Source organism: Rhinolophus ferrumequinum, chromosome 2 (assembly GCF_004115265.2).
Source record: "Rhinolophus ferrumequinum isolate MPI-CBG mRhiFer1 chromosome 2, mRhiFer1_v1.p, whole genome shotgun sequence".
In the NCBI taxonomy this organism is placed as follows: Eukaryota; Metazoa; Chordata; class Mammalia; order Chiroptera; family Rhinolophidae; genus Rhinolophus; species Rhinolophus ferrumequinum.
Window position 1 is genome coordinate 49,291,350 of NC_046285.1, and position 23,569 is coordinate 49,314,918.

The 23,569-nt window shown below is 44.7% G+C and overlaps 1 protein-coding gene across 1 annotated transcript in view; it reads right to left on the reverse strand.

Moving 5' to 3' along the window:
- The window catches only part of ITGB5 (integrin subunit beta 5), a 120,125-nt gene that overhangs the window by 57,929 nt on the left and 38,627 nt on the right, over positions 1-23,569 (reverse strand). The window contains exons 5-7 of the mRNA XM_033129388.1: positions 22,626-22,794; positions 2,102-2,263; positions 547-642 (exon numbers count right to left, since the gene is read on the reverse strand). Of these exons, the coding sequence (XP_032985279.1) occupies positions 547-642; positions 2,102-2,263; positions 22,626-22,794 (427 nt within the window). The remainder of the gene's footprint in view (positions 1-546; positions 643-2,101; positions 2,264-22,625; positions 22,795-23,569) is intronic.

Here is a 23,569-nt window from a genome sequence, read left to right on the forward strand (position 1 = left end):
TAGCCTCCTTTAGACAGAATGGATTCCTACAGACCGCTCCGTTCACTCATGACATTCACTGTTATCTGCAAACTCCTATCTCAGGCTACCCCACTGGTCTCCTGTGCTCTGTGTGGCTGGGGCATAGAATCCCTGGAATACTGGAATTAGTGACATAGCCTGCTTCATTTTTTTCTGTACAGTTTCATTTCATATTGTCCTTCCCTATTAGAGTGTGCCCCTGGGTGCTTCCATTTCATCATCTGAAAAATGGAAGGAATTCGTATCATTTCCAAAGTTCTTCTCAAGATCGAATTAGATGCCATTTGTTAAATTCCTTGTAAAGATATGCACTGCTAGGGGAATGCTTAAGAGCTTCTGTAACACTAGTATTTCCCACTAGATAAAACAGGGTGCTATTCCACCCCTCCCTTTGTATCTCTCTCCACATAAAGTAGGGCTGATAACATGCCTCCCCTTACATTCTAATCTCCCATTCACCTTAGGGTCAGCATGGCCCCCAAATCAGGCCGCCAGCCCCCCCTGCTTCCCTCCCTCCATGCATACCTTGTAGAGCATATAATGGTTTTTCGTCACTGCAAAGATGAGGTTGATGTTGTTCTCTGCCAACTTCTCTCCAAGCAAGGCAAGGGATGGGTAGTCCTAGGGCCAGGCAAAAGTCAAGGATGTAACATTTCTGACAGGCTGAGACACTACCCACCAGGCTCCAATACATACTCAGTAACTCATCACTTGCCATGAAAAAGCATCTTCCCCTTAAAGGCCCTTAATCACCAAGCCCCGTGAGCAGCTCCTAACTGTGTAGAGGGGACCCCGCAGGCAAGGACCCTCTGGCACTGCCAGACTAGATGCACTCCTCCCACCCCTCCCAACCCAGAATGGAGAAGTGATGAGTGGAGGTTTCCCATACCTGGTCTGTGTCTCCATCCTTTCAGCAGGGATGGGGTACAGTGGGGAAGCCCCCAAAATAACAGCCACCACATCCTACCATCTACTCTCAGTACCTGTTATCTTTCCTCTCTTCCCTAAGAGCTTTCCTCCCAGTCTCTTTCCCGATTTTACTTTTCCGATACCTCATGTGGGGCCTGCCAATGTCCCCCACAGGTCCTGCTTAGTCCTGCTCATGGCTCAGAATGGGCAGAAGAGGCTGTGGACCTCTGGACTAAAAATTGGGCCGTGGCAGGGGAGGGAGCGCAAGTAGGGAGGGAAGGAGGAGGCTGAGAGGCAGTTGAACAAAGTCCTGAAGGATTTTAAGGGTTAATGACGGGCACAAGGGTCCATATCAGTTCAACAGTTATCAGGTTCTATAGTTATGAGCTTTTTCCAGACTCCATTATTCTTGGATAACATGGAAGGCTTGGACACTGGCCATCTCTTGAAACTGGAGGAAAAGGGCTTGTCAGCAAAGAAAATTAGTAAGAATTCCTCCCTAGCCAGATAACAGAATGGATTTGGGAAGGAAGAAGTTATAGATTTTTTTTTTTAATTGCACAGTAAGTGTGACAAGATCGTGGTAATTATTGGGTCTGGGTGATAGGAACGCAGGAGTTCATTTCACTGGTCTATTATCATATATATGTGTGAAACTTTGCATAAATTCTTTCATGTGACATGGTCACGGTCATAGACTGTTGGGAGTAGAAGGTACTTGGGGCTTGCCATTTCAAGCAAGATGCCTTCCACTGCTGACCCTGACAACTCAGTGCCTTAGGGAGCCCATTTCTAGAAGCCAGGAACTTTTGTCTTTGTTTGTCATGTCCTATAAGTTCGATCCCAGTTTTCATCTCTGTAAGAACACAGTTCTCGTTCTCCTATAATATCACTTTTCCCCTTTGAGATTTATCCTGTCTCCCCCAGGTCACCCCTTCCCTCAGTGAAACACTCCCTTCTAGGTACACAGCGGCAGATAGATGACCCAGCTGCAGAAATCCCTGAGAAATGTTCTAAGTGAATGAGGCTTTCTGGAAGCCCAGCTGGAGAAGATGGAACAGTGAAACCCAACCTCAAGAACGAATGGAGAGTTAGTGAGTAGAGGGCCAGATAGGTGAGACCTCAGACCACAGCCGGGGTCACAGGACTGCGTGGGGATCCCATCTCTCACCATCTGGTTGGACGCAGTATACTCGTTGGCCTCGTTCAGGTGGCACTGGCCATCGTGCGGCTGCACCAGGCCTCCCAGTTTTCCATCTAGTGCAATGTGGGGCACGTCGTCCGTTGTGAAGACCAGCAAGTGCAGGGCATCCTTTCGCCAGCCGATCTTCTCCTGAGGGATGGAAGTGTGATGGGTGCAAAGCCCTTCTGAGCACTGCCCAAGCCTGCCCGGGGCATCGGACAAAGCACTGGCTGATCTCCAAAGGTCATGATCTGAATCAGAGTCATTCCCCTGTGTGTATACCTGGGACCCTCATCAAACCACTGGGGATGGATCCCACAGAGCTAGGAAGAGAAGCAACCTGGACTGGGGAACCCTATATGCAGACAGACAAATTTTCCAGGTTTGGTTCATATAGACCCAGGCACCTGGAACTCTCCCTCCGGCCCATCAAACTCCTCCCTGCTCCTTTCAGTTACCTCTGAGGGCTGCTTCCCCTTCTAGCCTCACCTTCCCCAGAACAGCCTGTATCCTTCCCCAACCTCTCACAACCCACTTGAGCAGGCTGGTGGGCTTGTCTAAGATGATGGGTGAGTCAACATTCCAGTCCTCCAATTAGACTGCACCACTCAGAACGGAGTGCTCACATGACCAATCGATGGTTCTGTCTTTGGAGGATTTGGCAAAATCTGTCATCCATGCTGGTAGGTGTAAACTACTCCACTCAATTAATTGAACCACTGTGGTGTTTAAGGTCAATCAGATTATCCCTTTGCTCCCTTTAATACTTCACCACGTGGAATGTATCCACTCTTTAGTTGGAGGCACAGCTATATACACTCTGTACGGCGAGGGAAGTCCTAAGCAGTCAGTGTGGCCCCAACACTATACAAAAACTTGTACAATCATTATATGAGCAGCCAGACCCTCAGCAACAAAAACTGAGATATGGTTGCTGTCTTACTGACAGTGAAAGGGCATCCCAAAATATATCGGTAGCAGGGTGAATATATGAAGGACTTAAACATTGCTGAGAGTTATCAACACATGCACACTTGATATAGAAATAGGAGACTGGGTTCACGGACTTGACAAGTGAAAAGCTATCACTGTTAAGGCAGATGAGGGGTTGAAGGTAACGTCCTCTCTCATCACCATAATGATGGATAAAACAGCCTTCGAGAACGTATAATGTTTTCTTCCTTGCTCCAAAAGCAGCACGTAAACAAAAATTTTTTAAAAATTAGAAGTCACAGAAAGTCAAAGTAAAAGAGGTTTGAAAAGAAGCCAGTGAGAACTAAAAGCCAGGAGGCCTACTGTGAGTAAGGAACGTAACCATTTGGGGAATCAGTTTCCTTGACTCTCCGCATTTATTCAGTGTACAATTACTGGCCTACTACTGTGTGCCAGACCCCATGGAAGGCACTGGGTCTACAAAAACAGCTTGTTCCAGACCTCAAAAAGCTTAGAGTCAAATGGAAACACAACTTTCAGTACATTATGATTAGTGTGCTAGTGAAGACAAATACAATGTCAATGGAAAGCGGGAGAGAAGGAGGAGGGAAAGACTTCCCAGGGCAGACGAAACTTAAGCTGAGCTGAAAGGAAGCTAGAAGAGGAAATGAGGAGAAGGCAGAAGGAGGTGGGGAGGGCAGGTGTCCCAGGCACTAGCAAAGGCACAATATAATAGCCAGACACATTTTGGGACCTAGAGTAAGAAACCTAGAAGGTCCCTTACAGCAATGAAATTCTAAACCATGATATAACTAACTTATGGCGTTAGGAGTCAAGAGACAGTGGTTCCCACTGGTGGGAGAATTGGGGCGGGGGTAAAGGGGCGTCGTAACTGGAAGAGATCACAGGATGCTTCTGGGTTGCCGGTGATGTTCTCTTTCTTGACCTGGTATTTCCACCTTGTGAAAATGTATCAAGATGCATTCTATGCATAGCTTTCAGTATGTATATTATACTTTCATAAAGAGTTTAAACCTTTAAGTAAATAAAGCAATAATTATAAGCCATGGAGTGAAAGGGAGGGGTAAGATCCTTGGGAGACAAAGCCTAATCAAGAGAATGTAAACCAGCAGGGATTTTTGCAGGAAAAATGTGGCTTGTTATCCAGAAGGGCACAACAATGTGCTAAACACCCTAACGAGAAAGTAGAAGACCAACCTTTCATTTGACAAGGTATATTAAGAACCTTAAAGAAAATCAGAGAGATCTGAAATAAAGAAATGGACAGAGAGGTCGTTTTCATGGATTGGAACAGTCAATGTTGCTGAGATGTCATTTCTCCCCAGAGTGATCTACAGATTTGACACAATCCCAATCAAACGTCCAGAAGACCTTTTTGAGAAAAGGTCTCAAGCTGATTCTAAAATTTACATGGAAAGGTAAACAATGGAGACTAGCCAAACAATTTTGAAAAAGAACAATAAAGTTGGGGGACTCATTATCTAAGATCAAGTCTTCTTATAAAGCTACAGTAATCGAGACGGGTGGTCTTAACAAAAGGATAGACACATAGACCAGTGGAACAGGATATAGAGACCAGAAACAGACCCACACATATATCGTCAATTCAACAGAAGACACTGGATCAATTAGACATCTACAAGCAAAAAAATGTGCAACTCATACATCTCACTAAACATGAAAACTAACTCCAAGTAGATCACAGACCTAAAACTTAAAACTTATGAAGAAAAACGAAGAAAACCTTTGTGACCTTGTATAGGCAAAGATTTCTCAGATAAGATAATTCCTAGGATTAAAAAAAATTTGATGAATTGGACTTCATCAGAATTAGAAACATCTGCTCTTTGAAAGATACCATTAAGAAAAAGAAATGACAAGGTACATATTGGGAGAGAATATTTACGAAAACTAAAAACTTGATAAGGGACTTGTAGTCAAAATATATAAAGAATTCTCATAGGTCAATAATACAGAAACAAACAACTGAATTTTAAAAAGATAGAGACTTAAAAAGATAGATACTTGCAAAGACATTTCACTGAAGAAGAGATATGGGTGGGAATAAGCATATAAAAGGATCCTCAACATTACTAGTCCTTAAGGAAATGCACATGAAAACCACAATGAGATGACCATTAGTAACGAACTATGGCTGGCAAACCAACCCTGACGTTACCAAGTACTGGTAAGGATGTGAAACAAAAGGAACTCTCCTAATTGCTGGTAAGAATATAAAATGTTTCAGCAAGTTTGGAAAACATTTTGGCAGATTTTCATAAAGTCAAATATGTAGTTACTATCAACCCAGCAATTCCACTCTTTGGGGTATTTACCCAAGAAAAATGAAAACTTAATGCTCACCTAAAAACCTCTTTGCAAATATTTATAGCAGCTATTCATACTCAGCAAACACTAGAAGCAACTCAAATGGCCCTCAAGTGGTGACTAGAGAGACACATTGTAGCACATCTGTACAGTAGGATATTACTCAGCAATCAAAGAAACAAACTACTGAGACACAATAGGTTGGATGAATCTCAAAAGCATTATGCTAAGTGAAAAACATCTGACTCAAAAGGCGATTTACTAACTCTGTTCATAAGATATTCAGGAAAAGACAAAAATACAGAGACAGAAAACAGATCACTGGTTGTGCAAGTCTGAGGGTAAAGGGAGGGATGGACAACAAAGGGATACTTGGAAACTCTGGTGATGAAAATTATCTGTATCTTAATTGTGGGGTGGCTGTAAGACTTTACACCTAAAAAAGGTCAATTTTACTCTATGTAAATTATCCCTCAATAAACCTGGCTTTAAAAAAAACAACAAAGAAATATATATCTTTTGACTCGGTGATTCTACTTCAAAGGACTCTATCTGCAAGAATACTCTGAAATATGCACAAGTTATTTTTATTAATAGTGACAAAAAGGGAACGACATGAATATCCCATTATTCAGGAACAGTTAAGTAAATGGAGATATCTCCTCCACGGCCATTAAAAATTATTTTTGTAAGAGTATGAAATTACATGTAAACATGTGTGATACAAAGTGAAAAACAAAGAAACAGCACTGTAATTGCAGTGCAAACTATGCATCACTTTCTATTAAAAAGACAATAAGAGACTGAAACAAAATACACCATAATGGGGTTGGGAGGGAGATTATGGGTAATCTTTTTCTTATTTCCATTTTTCACTGTCTTTAATGAGCAAGTACTACTTTTACAAGACTGGGCTCTGAATATTGGCTCTGTTATTTAACTGTTTCGGTCTCCTTTTCCTCCATGCCAGCTTCTTAAGGGACTTGTGGGGACCTAAAGGAGGGTGGCAGCGCAGAAACAGAACAGTGTGGAACCTGGGGGCCCAAAAATAAGCGTCTGAATTTTGTTGCTCCCCCAATTACCTGTGTAGCTTTGACCAAGTGATCTAACACCTCGGAAGTTTTTTTGCTTGTCAGTAAAACAGGAATAATACTTAACATTTATTGATCACCTCCATCATTCCGTTTAATCTTCACCACAACCCTTGTGAAGTAGGTAATATATATAATTGCCATCTTGTAGCTGAAGAAACTGGTGTTCAGAGTAAGTTATTAGCCCAAGGTCACTGAACCAGTAAGGACCCGAGAAGCCAGATTCAGATTACTTGTCACTTACCCAAAAGATAAACTGCCCAATCAAATAGGGAGAGAGGAGGAAATGTGTGTGTGTGATAACTGATAATTCATGAAAGTACATGGTAGGCTCTCAACTAAACAGCCAGAACTAAAATAAATGCTTGTTGAATTGAAAGGTTGCATCTGAAATGAAACAGCTCCACAAATGACGAGTGGCAAAGCGTAACAATAATAAATTCTGTTTTCTCTGAAGTGGACCCTTGTTATGTAAGGGATGTTAACAAACTTGGCCCAGAGTTTGGGCTGCAGAGAATGAGTCAGGACAGGCTTGGTTACTCACCCAGGCTTTGAGGCTTGGAGATTTTACAAAGATTTTACTCCACAGATAATTTACATTTGAATTAATTTTCCTAATGTTTGCCTTGTCAGCAGAACTACCGTATTTCCCCGAAAATAAGACCTAGCCGGACAATCAGCTCTAATGCGTCTTTTGGAGCAAAAATTAATATAAGACCCTATCTTATTTTACTATAAGACCGGGTCTTATATAATATAAAGTAATGCAACATAATATAATGTAATATAATACCGGGTCTTATATTAATTTTTGCTCCAAAAGACGCATTAGAGCTGATTGTCCGGCTAGGTCTTATTTTTGGGGAAACACGGTATCTATTTTGAAGGCTTAAGTTCTGTATTCCATGTTTGGGGCAGAGGGCAATAGTGAGAAAATGGATTCAAGAGGGGAAAAAGAGAGAGACAGAGAGAGACAGAGAAGAGACAACAGTTAACTACAAAATGGAGTAAGGCACAGGGACCGGAGTATGTAAGCTTTGGAACAGACAAGGCTGAATTCAAGTCTTTGCTTTGTTCTGTGAGACCCTGAGTCAGTCACTTAACCTCTCTCAGCCTGTTTCTTCATCTGTAAAATGCAGATAATCCTTTGCAGGGTTGATGCTAGGTTTAGACATAATGCATTAAAAAGTACTTAACATATAAAAGGGAACTAAAAAAAGATTTACAACTATTACTCTAAGACTAGTAAAAAGTTTTACATTTCTTCCCTTCTCCTTTTACTCCTTGATATGTGAGGCTCCACAATTGTTACAGGGACTATGAAGTATTGCATACTGAAGAGTTGAAAAGCTTTGCATTAATTAAAACCACAATGAGATTCTTCCCCACCTTCTTTTGTCTCCTCCCCACACCCCGGTTCAAGCCGTTGTTTCTGTCTAGTTGTGTAGGACACAGCTCTCTGGCCCATGCTGGTATTACGAGCCTTGTGCTCCCCCGGCTGAGGCAGTGGGTCGCCGGTCGCCGGTCGACGCTCACAGCTGCTCACAGTGGCTCTTGCGGCTGCCAGCCGCTCACGCTGACCACTGGCCACTCACACTGACCACCAGCCTCTCACCACAGCACACAGCCACCTGTGCAGCAACTCACGCCGACCTCTGGCTGCTCATGGCAGCCCAGCTCCAGGCAGAGCCATTGTTCACAATCTTAGCTGTAGAGGGCGCAGCTCACTGGCCCATGTGGGAATCGAACTGACGATCTAAGCATTAGGAGCAGGGCGCTCCAACCACCTGAGCCACAGGGCCAGCCCGAGCGATTCTATCATACACCTAAAAGAATGGCTAAAATTAAAAATGCGAAATGGGTGAAGAGGGTCAAAAAGTACAAACTTCCAGTTATAAATAAGTCATGGGAACGTAATGCACAGCGAGTTGACTACAGTTAATAACACTGTGTTGCATATTAGAAAGTAGCTAGGGAAGTGAATCTTAAAAGTTCTCACCACAAGAAAAAAAAATTTGTAACTATGTGTGGCAAAAGATGTTGACTGGACTTATTGTGGTGAAAATTTCACAACATACACAAATACTGAATCATTACCCTGTACTCCCAAAACTAATATAATGTTATATCAATTATACCTCCATTAAAAACTTAAAAAGACTAACAACACCAAATGTTGATGGCAATGTGGAAGAAATGAAATCGTGCCAGTAGGAATGTAAAGTGGTGGACGTTAACTTGGAAACACTAGCAGTTTCTTAAGAAGTAAAACAAACAACTGTCCAATGACCTGGCCATCCCACTCCTAGATACTGGTCTATGAGAGACAAAAGCATACATCCATACGAAGACTTGAACACGAACATTTATAGCAGCTCTATTTATAACAGGCAAAAACTACCAAATATCCAAAACAATCCAAATATCCATCAACAGGTGGAGAGATAAATAGACTGTGGTACATCTATCTATACAATGGGATACTACTCAGTAACAAAAGGAATGAATGAAGACATGCAACAGCATGGTTGAATTTCAAAATAATTGTGCTGAGTGAAATAAACCAGGCCAAAAACAGAGTATATACTATTTTTATAAAATTTTAGCAAATGCATACTAATATGCAGTGACGGAAGACTGCCTGGGGTAAGGGGGCAGGTGGCACAGGAGGGAGAAATGACAAAGAAGATACTCCTCTGGGGGAGAAGGATATGTGCATTATCTTGATTGTGGTGTATATATGTGTCACAGGTGTGTGTATATATGTCAAATTTTCAAATTGTACACTTTCAATATGTATAGTTTGTTGTACATCAATTATACCTCAAAATCTGTTTTGGGTTTTTTTGTTGTTGTTTTTCTTAAGAAGCTTTGGTTTGCTCAAAAAGTTATTTGAATACAGTAAATTACATGAATAGAGTGAGTGTCATCAATGTGCTGGAAATATCACTTGTCCGTGGTTCTTTGTCCAGTGGCAGTATCCTCATAGCAGTTAGGGGTTTGGGCTCAGATGTTTGGCAAATCTCTGTTCAGCCCCACATCTGCCTCGGCTTGTCTTTATGAGCTTGGACAAGTCACTTAATCTTTCCCAGTCCCAACTTCTCAGCTCTAAGGTGGAGATAATAATAGTACCCGTGAAATAGGGCTATTGAGTGGAGTAAACAAAATGATCTACAAGGAGCAGCCACCTCAGTAAGAAACAGTCCAGAATTGACAGTTATTGTCAGCAGTATTCCCACGGAGTTGAAAATCTGTGACATAAGTCTGTAACCCCGAAGCACGCAATCTTATTCTAGGGCTGTAAGGGTATGGGCGATTTTCATCTCCTGTCTGGTTATCAGCATTTTCTACATGTTTAGATTGAATACTATTTTGCCATGTATAATGAGCTCCCGTGTACAATGCGCACCAACGTCTTTGGCCCAAACTTTCAGGAGAAAAAAAAATCTTTTGTTTTAATTTAAACTTTTATTTGTTTACATTTGGGTACTTGTGTTTTGCATTATAAAGGAATTTTAACATTTATTTTTTTTAACTTTATGGTACAAGAAATTTTATGTAACAAATAATTACAAAACACAAGAACAGATAAACGTACAAGAAATTTTATGTGCCAGTAACAAAATTATGATACTTATGCATCATAGAAGGCCAAGAATTCTTTATTGTTGCACATTTGTCCGTAAGTTCAACTAAACCGATTATCATATTCCAGGATATTATTTTGCATACAGATATCGTTATTGATTTCTAGAGTTACACTTTTAACTCATAAGCATAAATAAAAGAATTTAAAACATTTATATAGATAAGGAATTAGTACTACCCATGTATAATGTGCATCCTTATTTTTCCCTCACAAATCTGGGCAAAAATGTGAGCACTACACATGGCAAAATACGGTATATATTCTCTTTTTATAAAAACTATTTTAAGAGAAATAAAAACAGACCTATTTGTTTGGCTAAACTTTTCTCCATGTCTCTGAGTAAAAACAAAAATTTTTAAAGCCAATTACATTCAATGTGATAGAGGTCAGCCCTCAGATGAAAATGTCAGGGTTGGGCGGCACGGAAACAGGCTGGACTCCCGTCTGGCCAAGTCTGCGAGTCACTTAACTTTTCTTTGTTCGCTAGTCAAATCTGCATCAAATTCACCACAAGGTCAATGGCAGCCTTCAAACTCCCAGTTCTCACATGCACTCAGGAGGTGACCTCACCTTTCTTTTTCAACAACAGAGACAGGTAACAGGACTTGCATCTTCATCTATTCCAGTCTCTCACTGTGTCTGGTTCCATAGCCTTAGCATGCCTCATAAATAAGGGGGGCAACCTCCTGGCCTCTTTGATCTTACTGTCCCAACGGAAGGAGTGCTCCTCCCTGCCCCAGGAAACGCAGTCCCCAAATCCCACCCTCTTTAGAGGATTGTTCCTTCTCTGCTTCCTTTCCATGTGCCTAAAAATCTGCTACTGACTCACTTTTAGCCTTTCTTTTGACCCAGCTACTCCACCAATCTCGCATCCTCCCTCTCTCTCTCTCTCTCTCTCTCTCTCTCTCTCTCTCTCTCCCCGAGCAAAATGATTGCCTGTAAATCCTCTCAATTCCTTAAAATCTGACCTCTCCAGGTGACTTTTCCTCTCTGTCTCCCCTCTCAGATAGGGGTTCTGAGTCCCGTCTCCATCCCTCACACACAGGGCTCCGTGTCCTGGCAGCACTCGAGGCCCCTCTAGGGAGTGTTCACAGTACTGAAGCCCAGAGGTTCAGATGTAACTGGGCTGACCTGCAGCCCTGTCACTGGGGCTTTTAAAGCTCCCCAGGTGACTCTAACACCTAACGTGCAGCCAAGGTTGAGAATCACACGCTGAGGTTCCCTCTCATCCCACAGACCTCACTGTGGTGGCCACTCTGTTGCTGACCAGGGCCTCCTTGGAGCCCTCCTGCCCTTGGCTTCTGGGACATGGCACCATTCAACCCCCCGTCCACTCTGGCTGACTCCATCTCTTTTCCCAGCAGTTGGATGAAGTCAAAGGTAACTCTCTCCCCTGTGGAGATTTATCCAAGTTCATGCATCTGCTTGGACAATTCCCATTCACGTACCGTCCCTCCCCCTCCCTCCCCCACACACACTTGATTTCTCTCCTGAGCTTTACTCCCAGATCTGTGCCAAAAGCCAAATGATCTGTGTCAGCTGTCACCCGGAACTCAACTTATCTGAGGTTGCTACACCAACTTCCCCCTGAATCAGCTGTCTCTCCAGGCTTGCCCATTTCTGACAGTGGGACCATCAAACGCCTCGTCTAGAAACCCTGGATTTGTCTTTTTCATCTTACTTCCCTGGTCTCCTCCCCACAGCTCCTGTCCAATCCCAAACTGTCAGTTCTCTCTTATAGTCCATTCTCATGACCTGTGTTGAGCTGAAGCCTCCAGGCTGTGCTGCCGTGTCCCCTGCCTTCCTAATCACTGTGCGAGCAGGCAAAGCCCATGGATGACCTCCGTCCTGGCCAGCAACCTGCATTCTGCCAGCCCAGGGGGATGTGCTCTGTGACCACCTTTACTCCAGCTATTTCAGGTGAGCCAGGTACGCGGGAAGGTGGCCATGCTAGGTGAAAAGCAGCCATCCATGGACTCTGGACACACGTGTCAGAAGTAATGAGTGGCTGGGGGAGCCTTCACCACGCCCACATCTCTGATTCCATCCAGGTTGCAGGAAGCAAACCCTCTAGTTTTGTGGGAACCAACCAGTCCAACCAGGGCTGGGGCCAGAGAGGACTTTCTCAGGATAGAAACTCAGCAGAGAATTTGCCCAAACTCTACTCTCTCCTCAGAAAGCAGCAGAGATCTGGAGCTGAGGGAAGAGAGAAAGGGGTGCGGGGCCCAGTCCCAGAACAATCAGAGCACCCTGGCCCATCCTCGGCACTCACTGAGGAATGAGCAAATGAATGAAGACATAAATGAAATCAGGGTTGGGTACCAAAAAAACCTCCCTCACAATGTCTGCAAGTCTTCAATCACATAACTCACAGTTCCACCATCTATTTAATATGCTTTGGAGTCTAATAAACATCTTCTTTTACACATGTAGATAAGAGAAGCATTATGGGGCTATCTTAAGTGAAAACATGTAATCCAGTCATCTGCCATGTGCTGAGATATGAGAAAACTAACGGGAATTGTAGAAAGGGTGGAGGCAGGATCACAGGCTCATCTGATACAAGCTCAGAAGGGTGGGGGTGGGGAGGGGGCCAGAGCAGCCAGTGGGATGGTTGCGGGAGGACCTGCACAGCCAGGTCTGAAAGTCCATCTGGGGGATGTGGGACTCTGTAAAATAGGGAAGTCAAAGCAGTGGTCCACGGAAATGGGAAGCAGAATGGATATGGAAGGCCAAGCTTTCCAGCCTTTGAGAAGATAAGCAGAAACTGGCTCCTCCCAAGAATGAAAGCAGATTTGCTGGCTTGTTCACTTCCAACATCTGGCCCCAGAGAGTGTGGGGCTGGGGAGAGAGAGAAACAGGGCTAGGGAATAAGGATGTGGTTTTTCTCTTTGAGGACATGAGCCTCTGGCTTAGGGGGCAATTTGGTTTTTGGGTTGGAAGGAGTCACACTCAGGAACTGTAAGGTCTGACAAAGGAGGAAGGTCATTCAAGGGACCAAGAACAGGCTTTTACCCTCCTCCGCCCACCTCTAATCGGTCCCTGGATCCCCCGAACAGCTGCCCCACCCCATCTGGACTTTTACCCACATGGCAAGGTGGCTCCATGGGAAAGCCACTGGGAGCCAGGGAAAGCTTTCCTAGGCAGCAGTTCAAAGCAAGCTGTGCTTGACACACAAATGAGTGTACATGGTCATGGTGGCCAAGGACAAATGCAGTTTAGAAGATCGACTGATGAGAACCACAGAAGACAGGCTAGAATGGGACTACTGCAGAACAAAAGCACCAGGGGTTACTGGGCAGAGGAAATAGTAGCACCTGAAGTTTGGAAGGAACCCCAGAGATTGGCTCGTCCGAGCTCCAGCCAAAGCAGGCATCTTTCGTCTGGCACGCCCTCATATACCCACGGCCACATCTGGCAGCTTGCTCTTACCGAACAGTCATCTTTGTTAGAAAATTCTTCCTTATGTTGTATTCAAAACTGCTTTCCTGTGTTACCCTGGTACGTGCCCTGGTACAGCCAGAAGTCTATCCCTCTCTCTGCTGTAATGATATCTGAGGTCAGGTCATCCGCGCCTTCCTGTGGTGTCTCTCCTCCGGGTTAACCATTAACCACTCCCCGAGGACATAGTTTCCAGGCACCATCCACTCCCCGCCCCCCTGCTCTCTTGCTATCGATGTCTGTCTTAAACACAGCCCCCAAGGCAGACGTAGTCTCCTCGGTGCAGTCTGGCCGAGCAGAGGAAACAGGCCTGGGACTTTGGCCTGCAGGCCCTGGAGGGCGTGTCCTATGTTTGGAAGCTGAATCTTGCGACCTGAATCCACCTGAAGCCTGTGGGTCCCCAGATGCATTTCACAGTGACTTGCTGACACAGGGACCATGGCAGAGCATGACAAGTGAGAGAGGCAGGGAGAGTGCAGGGGAGGGCCTGGAACACCGATTCCTGGGAATCTGAGAAAGGCGGGGGCCCCACTCAGCTGCCTTAGGAAACATAGGTGCCACCTGAATGTGGGCTGGCTTGCTCGCTTTGGCTTGCTTGTCCAGAGACAACACTCAAGGTACTATCTCTGGTCAACGGTATTCAAAACACAAGGGAGACCTAGAATCAAGATGCTATCCAGGGAGCAGTTTCGTTGAGGACAGAAATACTAGCTTTAAATGACTGGGTTTTCTGATCTCAAGGTCAGTTTTTCAAATTAAAATTAATGGTCACCCAAACAAACAGCTCCTCTGACTAGACACGGCCCATGGGCCCCAGTTGTCACTGAAGAGTCACCGGCCACATGCTCCCTCACTGCTGAAATGGACCCATTACATCTAAAACAGTGTCTCTATAGTACTATAGTACTATAGTGTGAGACCAAGGGCAGAACCCATAGTTCCGAGACGCCCGATGAATTACAAATGAGAACGCAAACATCAGCGTTCCCATTTCACAGACAGGGAAGTCAAGAGCAAAGATCAGCTCACTCAAAGGGCTGGGCTCCATCAGCACACTGACCTGGGATGGGACTAGTGGTCTCTCTGGAAAATCCCACGGGTTGGCAGAGCCATGTGACAACTGTTTCTGATAAACAGGCTACTCTTAGTTCCAGAGATCAGTAGCACATGCAACTGTCTTTCCCTGGGACCGACTCAGTCCTGCCCTACCAGATGCAAACTGGGTCACATGGGAAACTGGAATGGTTCCTTAGCTGAGGACTTTGCTCTGCGTGGAAGCGCAGTCCTCCCACTTCTCCCTCCCTGTGGCAGGCACTCTAAGGTCAAGATGAAGCACTCTGGACTTGGTGGGTTCAGGTCCATCTCTGGCTCTGTCATTTCGAGGTGTAAGACCTTTGCGAAGTTACTCAGCCTTTCTAGGCTTGCTTCCTCACCAAAATAGGAGAGTGGAACCACCTCCAAAGGATTAACTGAAATCCCTTCTGTGAAGCGCCTGGCATACAGCCTGCACTCACAAAGCATTCAGGCAACAGTAATCAATAATGTCATCAGCGTCAGAGCCTCAGGGCAAACACGGGGAGGCAGAGAGGCCAAGGTGACCCCCTGAAGGACACGAATGCTGTGATTCAACCACTGGGTCCTAAGGGCCACACCTCCCCCAGAGTCTCTGCACTCTGCTGGTACCTGAGGTTGTTATACAGGCATCTGTCTTCCAACTGGAGTGACGCCCACGGGACAGGAACTGTGGCTTATTCACCTGTGCACCCCTCACAGCACCTAACAGGTGTCCTGCACACAGTAAGTACTCGACCAATTTTTCAAAAGTCATAATAAAACACTGGACATTAACCTTTTAGGCAAGCACTGAGACAGAGAACAGCTTTGGGGGACAAGAGAAGGAAGGAAAGGGGACCAACATGACCAGCCAGTGGGCAGTCCCCACACCAGATCTGAGTTTGGGGACCAAGGAGTCAGAATTCCAACACAGCACATAATGAAAACCAAGGTTAGATTCCTCTGTGATTGGCTTCCCCAGTCGTGCTGACATTCAAGCCTTTCACCATCACTTCCTGACAATAGACATGTTCTCATTAGTAGTTTTCCATGCCTCTATCTATACTTCGCAATGAAAAATCTTTTCAAAAAATCTTTTCTGTGGTTAAACTTAAGGAGGGCAAAAGTGTAGTATTTCTTCCCTTGGGGAAAAGAAATCTTGGCCTATGACTCAGGATTTAGACATTCATCTGGAGCCCAAGCCCCAGCCTCACGCAGTAGGACGAGTCTGATGTGGCCTCTCTGGAGAGGCCAATCTGAATCGAGGAAGAGAAACATTTGCAACATATAAAGCTGAACCACAGGAGTTTTCTCTTTTTGTAGGAGAAACTATCAAGAGTCAAATATTTGATAGCCAAATGCCAATAAGTTTATATGGTTCCATCTAACGTTTGCTTTCTGGGAAATCTGCAGCTCAAATCAGATCCCGGAGGACAGAAACTTTTTCTCATCTTTTAATTTTCTCTATAATACCTGCCCCTGTGCACTCACTGGTCACTTGATAAATACTGAGTTGGAAAGTACTGCCAAGTTATAGTCCTTCTGCTTTAATGGACATGTGTGAAGCCCTGTGACACGGAGGCAGCCCGGTGGGATGGGAGGACGGATGGGCTTGGAGGTGGACCTGAGGGACCTGAACTTCAGAAGCATAAAGAAGCCTGTGAGAACAAAGCATCTGCTCGTTCACCAAATGTTTAAGGAGACGCTGTTCTGTGCCAGGCAGTGAGCTCAGTGCTGGGGATATACGGTGGTGAGAAAAGAGACAGGGTCCCTACCTTCAGGGAGCTTATGTCTCAAAGGGGAGGCAGACATCACTCAAGAGTGGCTCCAATAACAATACAATGGTAACTGGAGTGGATGTGCCCAACGCCTGCTGCTCGGGGACTCTGACCTAGTCGGGAGGCTCGATTAAGGAAGGCTTCCCTGACCCATACACAAGGAAGCGGAGGTCTGAACTGTCAGCAGCCATAGGTTAGACATTAAAAGGAAAGGAGGTTCAGGGGAGAAGGGAGGGCGACATAGGCAGCGGGTTTCCAGAGCACTGAAATGACTCTGCCTGATACTATAATAGGAGACACATGTCATTACATACTTGTCCAAACCCACAGGACGTACACCAGGGGTGAACCCCAGTGTAAACTACAGACTTTGGGTGTAATGATGTGTCCATGTAGGCTCATCAGTTGTAACCAGTGTTCCTCTCTGCTGGGGAACACTGACAATGGAGGAGGCTGTGTGGGGCGGGGGACAGAGGCTGTGAGGTACTCGGTACTCTCTGCCTAATTTCGCTGTAAACTTAAAACTGGTCTTACACGATAAAGCCTATTAATAATAATAAAAAAAAAAAGCCGGAATACAGGGGAGAAATACTCCACATAGAGGAAGGAGCTTGTGCAAAGGGCCTCCCAGAGTCAGAGTAATGGACTCAAAGTCCTTGTGGCTGCAACACCAAAGCCAGGGATGGAAGCTGGGGAGAGCAGAGCCAGAGGGCCCAGGAATAATCCTGGTCTCTTTTCCTCTTTGCCAAATGGACATTTAAAGCAAAATGCAGCCCATCACCGGCAATGAAAAACTGACATTCTCGCCAGGTACAAAACTACATAGCCTCAGTCATCAAAGGGGACTCTTAACTTTCCCCAGGATGATTCTTCCCTGCCATCATCAGCCAGCGGAGCCAAGGTGTGTAGACACCTTCTAAGCAGGCAAGAGAGGTTTATGCTGGAAGATAAAAGAGAGATGTGAATTCTCACGTGTGCTCTGTTGATAATTCTGAGTTGTAATTCAGTCAATTCTCACCCTTCTTGTCAGAAGCAGCAGCTGTGAGCAGGGCAGTGAAGCCCATAGCACAGTTTACAGGCAGGAGGCAACAGAGAAACAGCACCTCAAGGATGAAAACAGTCGAGTGATTCAAAAGTGCACATTAACCATAACCATCTGCCAAACAGAAAGTCTAGGAGAACCTTCGCCACCTCCAATAAAAACGCTGCATGGGCAGAGGGCCTGCAAACCTACATACACAGCCCCCTGTAGCTTCTGCAGGCCACAGAGAAATTCAAAACTTTCATGGTATTTCACCAAGACCCTGAACCAAAGGAAGAGCAAACAGGTTGGGTTGGATCAAGCCCCAGAAACTGTGAGTCTATCTGCTAGCAGAAACGGGTCGTGCCTGCTGATAACCCAGGGAGCGAGAGAAAACACATGGGGGAGTCCCTTCAGGTGACACACAGGTGTCAGGGGTGGCTGGCTGCCTACCTCGAGGAAAGAAGAGCAATTCCCTACATTTCTCAACTCATGCTCAGAAAAACGATAAAAGTCTGAGGTCTAAAAGAAAGCAAGCAACAAGCCAAAAGAACCATTTCAACTCTGCAGGAGGCTGGAAGAGGGGAGGGTGCAGAGCGGAAACCTCTCATAGTCATGCCTGACTCCATGCCATCTTTTATCACTCAGCCGGAGGCTCAAACCTAAACCAGGAGAGACAAAAAAGCAAAATCAAGGGCACTGAGCAAAGGGGGTGGGGCTGTGACAGTCCTCTGTGGAAAGCAGCACTGACCAGCACAGCTGGAGGACATCCTGCAGATGTCCCTCCAATCCCATTTTCTTGCATTTTCCAGATGAGCTTTCTGAGGTCCCGAGAGGTCAGCTGGCCTCCAGGGAGCCTGTCAGTAGCAGAAGAGACAGGCTTGAATCGGGACATGACTACGTGGAGTCCTCCCCCTCTGCACAGCACTGTGCTACTTCCCAAAGTGCCCAGGCACCAGGGAGTGGAGAAAGCATGGGCTTTAGAATCAACCAGATCTGGTTCTGATCCTGGCAATACTCTTTACTAAAAGTGAGTGTAATGAATCCCTGTGCTGCTCACTTTGTCACCTATAGGAGACAACTACCACCCATATACTGAGGAACAGTTGTGAGAATCAGAGATGATGTATACAAAACATCTGGAGCATGGATGATGGTCCAGTGAGGGCAGCTATTGTTCTGCCTCTCGAGGTCCATGGAGAAAGTCTTGCCTGAGTGAAGGTGTCCCTCCAGCTGCCCGGGGCTGTGGTCCCCATTGCATATCAGGATGCTCTCACCAGTAAAGGAATAAAGGGCCCAATCCACTCCAAGATGGTTCACTCAGCATGTAAACTTACTTTCTTTGCTTTGAAACTTATTCATCTGCCTGTTTCTGAGAGGGCATACAGTGCTTTAAAAACTTAACACACAATGCAAAATGAGAGATTCGAGATTCAAACAGAAAATCTGTCTGAAGGATGTGGAGGATAAATGCGAGGGTGCTCAAAGCTGAGGCCAACAGGGAAATGCTGTGGGTGGCTTAGATCTCGTTTTCTATCTCACGGGAGAAAGCAGCCCGTGGACCCCTGTGCAGACAGGATGTTCCCAGCCAAGCTCAAATTTGCAGGTAACTTCTTTAAGCTGAGTGCCATGAAGAAAAGAAGCCAAGTGGTGACTGGCAACTTGGAACAGAGCTCCTTGGCCACTCCTCCCGTCTCCCCAGGCTAAAGGCACTCCCTGTTTGGAAAAACTGGAAAACAGCCATAGTGCCAATCTGAACCATGCATCATACTTCCACCTATACAACTGCAGAATAAACAACTTAGAATCAAGTTCTAGAAAATCCTGGGAGAGCAAGAAAAGTGGTAATGGGAGAAACGATTATTCTGACCAAGAAAAAGTATAAACAGGTTCAATAATAGGTTTCTACTTATTAAAGAAGAGAAATGAAGGGCAGTGACATTCCCTCATTCCAACCCAGCTGGGTATGACACATCAGAACAAAAATGCCTGCACTGATGACAGGCATTCCTCAGCTATGAATGTTATTAGATGGCCTCTCACAGCAATGTGACCTGCTGGGGGAAAGACAGCAATTCAGAGCTTCCACTCATAGAAACAGTCATTATCCTAAATAGAATCCTAAATAGAAACAGTTTCCTTCTGTTTGCAAAGAACAGCTTTCCGAGAAATACAGAGCAGGCCATAGAGGTGGGACTTGAGGTTGATCATGTGAACACCCCATACCCTTAAGTCTCACAAGTTGATTAACTAACAGTTGATCCCAGGGAAACCAGAGTGAGAAAGGAACCAGAACAAAGAGCCCCCGTGGGCTGTGAGATAGGCCTGTTATCAGCTGCGGGCCTGTGCTGCGGCAGGCCGGTGGCACAGCCGCTCCGGCCTGTGGGAGGCTCATCTCCAACGGCAGAGTTTCCAGGCCTGCTGGCTCTGTCACATTCGGTTTGCAGGATTACGTGGAAGGGCCTTTAATCTGGGCAAATCAGGAGGAGGCAGAACATTCAGTAAACAAAGGAAGGGATGCCCAGGACTTCAAGAAAAAAACAACTTAAAAATAAAAAAAAGTACCATTGAAATTAAAAGTCTAATTATTGAAATGGAAATCTAATTATTATTGAAACTTCCAAATCTAATTATTGAAATCTAATTATCGTTAAAAATCTAAATATCATTGAAACAAATGACATCCGGGATTTCCTTCAAATAATAGGGGACAAAACAAATAAAACAAGATTGGCCGTGAGTTGTGACACTTAAAGATAGACAATGGGTACATAGGGTTTAATGTCACCATTCTCTCTATTTTTATATATTTGAAAGGTTCCAGAATAAACAAATCATACATATTCATTGCGAGAATTTAGATAAATATAAAATTTTAAAAACCACAAAGAAAAAAAATGAAACACATACATAATCCTATCACTGGAGGCAACTACTGTGGTAACTTTGGTCTCCGTATTTCCAATATTTCTCTTTCTTTTCTTTGCAAAATAGGATCATACTGTTCTTAGTGTTTTATCACTTGCTTTCCACTGCCCTCTTAATTTATCTTAAGCATTATTCAAGTCCTTCAATATTCTTTAAAGGTATGATTGCTGCATAGTCATCATCAAAAGGTAGGCCATAATCTCTATTTAATATTTGACTACTATAAGGAAGGCTGTGGTGAACCAGGAAGGATGACATTTGTTATAAATAGGTGATTTCAAGTGAAAAAGAAATTGCTTTCCATGTATCCCAATATAAACTGACAGCACAAAGGAAAAGCAAAGGTGGAGAAGCTCGTGGCTCACAGACTACATAATTCCAAGCAATTAGTAACTTTGCAGGTATTCTCTATTGCAAAGGGCCATGGTGGGGAAGAAGAGAACATGTCAACAGAGCGCCTCTGACCAACACTAATTCTCATATGAGGTACAAGGCAATGCATTTAAGAAACCTGCCAGCATCTCCTCTGACATGCTCTGTCTTGAAATGCTGAGTTTTCAAAGGGGAGAATATTTTCATGAGTCTGGGTCGGCACAAGAGGTAAACACAAGAGGAACTCAAATGGTTTCTCAAAGACCACTGTGCTTCAAGCATTCAATCATGCCTTTCTGATTAATCTAATTACACAGAATTAATATAACTGGACACTGCTTAGGCCTGTCATTGGGTTCTTTCCCCTAAGCCTTAAGGGTGATTTATTTCCCCCAAAAAGAAAACCCACAAAATTCTCAAGATGAGGAGAAGAGAGGTATACTCTGTTTTCCCTGCACTACTATTCATCCCTGCCAAGAAGTGAAATTTGGCAGAATGTCTGTGAAGACAACGCCTCATGCAATCAATGTCTGAATGCCAGTCAAAATACAATTTTTCTCTCTGAAGCAAATCTATAAACTATTTTGTAACATCTTTGAAAGATTAAGAGCTGAACACATTCTAGCTGTGTCCCATCTGGCTTTCTTGGACTGCTACAAAGCATCAGGGACCTCTGCATGTTTGGCTCTGCCAGCAGCTGGGAAGGGCCCACTCTGTAGCCATCCTGGAGAGGGGGCCACTGTGAGACCTTCCTCCCCCGGTGGCCCCAAGGATGCAGCGAACGACGAGTGGAACCAAGGTGGGACCGAGAAGAGGACTACAGGAGACGGTGCTGCTTCCTTCACATTTTTCCTTCCCCTTATCCCTCTCTACCTACCATTTCGGGTTTTTATTTCAGAAAGGATGACCATGGCTCTCTTATCACCCTGTCAAGGATTAAATGGAGGAAAAGTGAGAGTGTGACACACTGAACACAGTCGTCTAGCGTCAGAAACATGTAAGTGGACAATTAAGTGCTTATCACCTAGTAAACGAATGAATAGCAGCCGACGATTGCAGTTTCTCTAAACTGAGTCCAAGCCTCCCTCCCCAACCATCGCCCGAACATGAGTCCCAATCACCGCCCTACTGCCAAGCCTGCCTAAAGTTTCAAGAAAGCATTGCCAATTATACATGCTCTATGATGACCACTAGAGAAAATTTTTGAAAGTACGGGTTGGGATAGCAAATTCAAGAGTGATTTTTATTTTTATGTTTTGTTATTGTTATTGGTTTCTTTTGACAATAGAAAATGATGTTAAGAATAAGTTATTACCCACATTCCAATGATATATTTTGCTGAGATTGGAACCTCTCAAAGCATGAGTTCATTTCTGACCTAAGTCTATGCCCTCCCTCTAGATTCATATATCACAGAGCAGCAGGAGAAAAACAAACAGAAATGCAACCAAAGATGACGTGCAAGTCTCCTTTACAGCTAGATTCCCCAATAGAGCAATCTTTAAGGTTTACCAAAATTGGGCCAGAAAGCTCTATAAACTTCTAAGCATTTGGCTTGACCTTTCCTTTTTCTCCCCTGACAAGATAAAAAAAAAAAAAGAAAAAGAAAAAAAAGCCAATTGCATAAACACAGAACAGCTGTCTCCTGGCAAAGACAGCATCCCACTGCACACAGCCACACCCTGACACAGGGACACCAGCCCCAATCCATTCCTGAGCTCCAGCTGATTTGATTGCTGTGGATTTCACTGAGCTCACCCTCTGATGTAAGAGTGGATGAGAAACCACATGCTGGGGTCATTAAAATCTACCATTTCCTACAGGCAGTGCCAGCGGCCCCTTGGATGCTCTCCCCCTTGACCTCCCATGCAGATGTAGGACCAGGAAGAAAAGTTACCTTGCAGACAGCTGCCTGGAGTACTGCATCAAAGCCCCCCTCAGGGGCATCGCGATTCCGGGACACCCTCTGTTTCCGAACTTCCTCATTGAAGCTGTCAACTCTGTCTGTGAGAGGCAGCAGATGGCGGAACCCAAAGGAGGGGACGCAGTTTGGGAATAACTTGTAACTAGTGAGAAAGAAGAGAAGAGTCATTTTTCCATTTTTGTCTCCACATCTTAAACAACCAAGTATTCTGGGAACCAATAAATATTTACCCGGCACCTACTGTGGGATGGGCACAGTGGAGAGAACAAAGAGAAACAGCATAGTCTCCACTCTCCAAACTACTCAAGCCTTAAAGGGGTAAGACAGCATCTACCAGGGTGCGAGTGAATGGAATCGACAGAAGATTCAAAGGAAGTAAGTGGGCTACAGCGCTCAGAGGGAGACAACATGGAGAAGCCACGCAGCACAGAGGGGAAGGCCCTTCGGGCTGAGGAAGGTGGGTGATGTCAAGTGCAGACAATGTGAGTTACTCTATGAAACCCGCTTCGGCAACTCTGCTGCTGCCTCGGGGCAAAGGATCACATAGCCCCTTCATTTCAACCCTCTCAGAGTCCACCAGGACATGCTGACACACAAGCCAATGCCAAGTGGAAAAGGAATGAAAATTGTTCTTCTGCATCTTCATTCATTTATAAATATCACAGTGATAAACTATCAGCTCTCCTCGATGCAACAGAAATCATTTCAAAAACCAACCATTTTCAAATGGACAATTATGTCTGGAAATTTGGAAAGCGGGAAGTATTGCATCTCAGTAGTAGGTTAATGCTATGTCTTTCTCCTGAAATATTGGGCAATCTCATCTTCAATCTGCAATAGAGATCCCAAGTAGGCCCATTCCTGGCGGAAGTTAGATCCCAGTTATAGTTCTAGAAGTTTCCGCTTGATATATAACC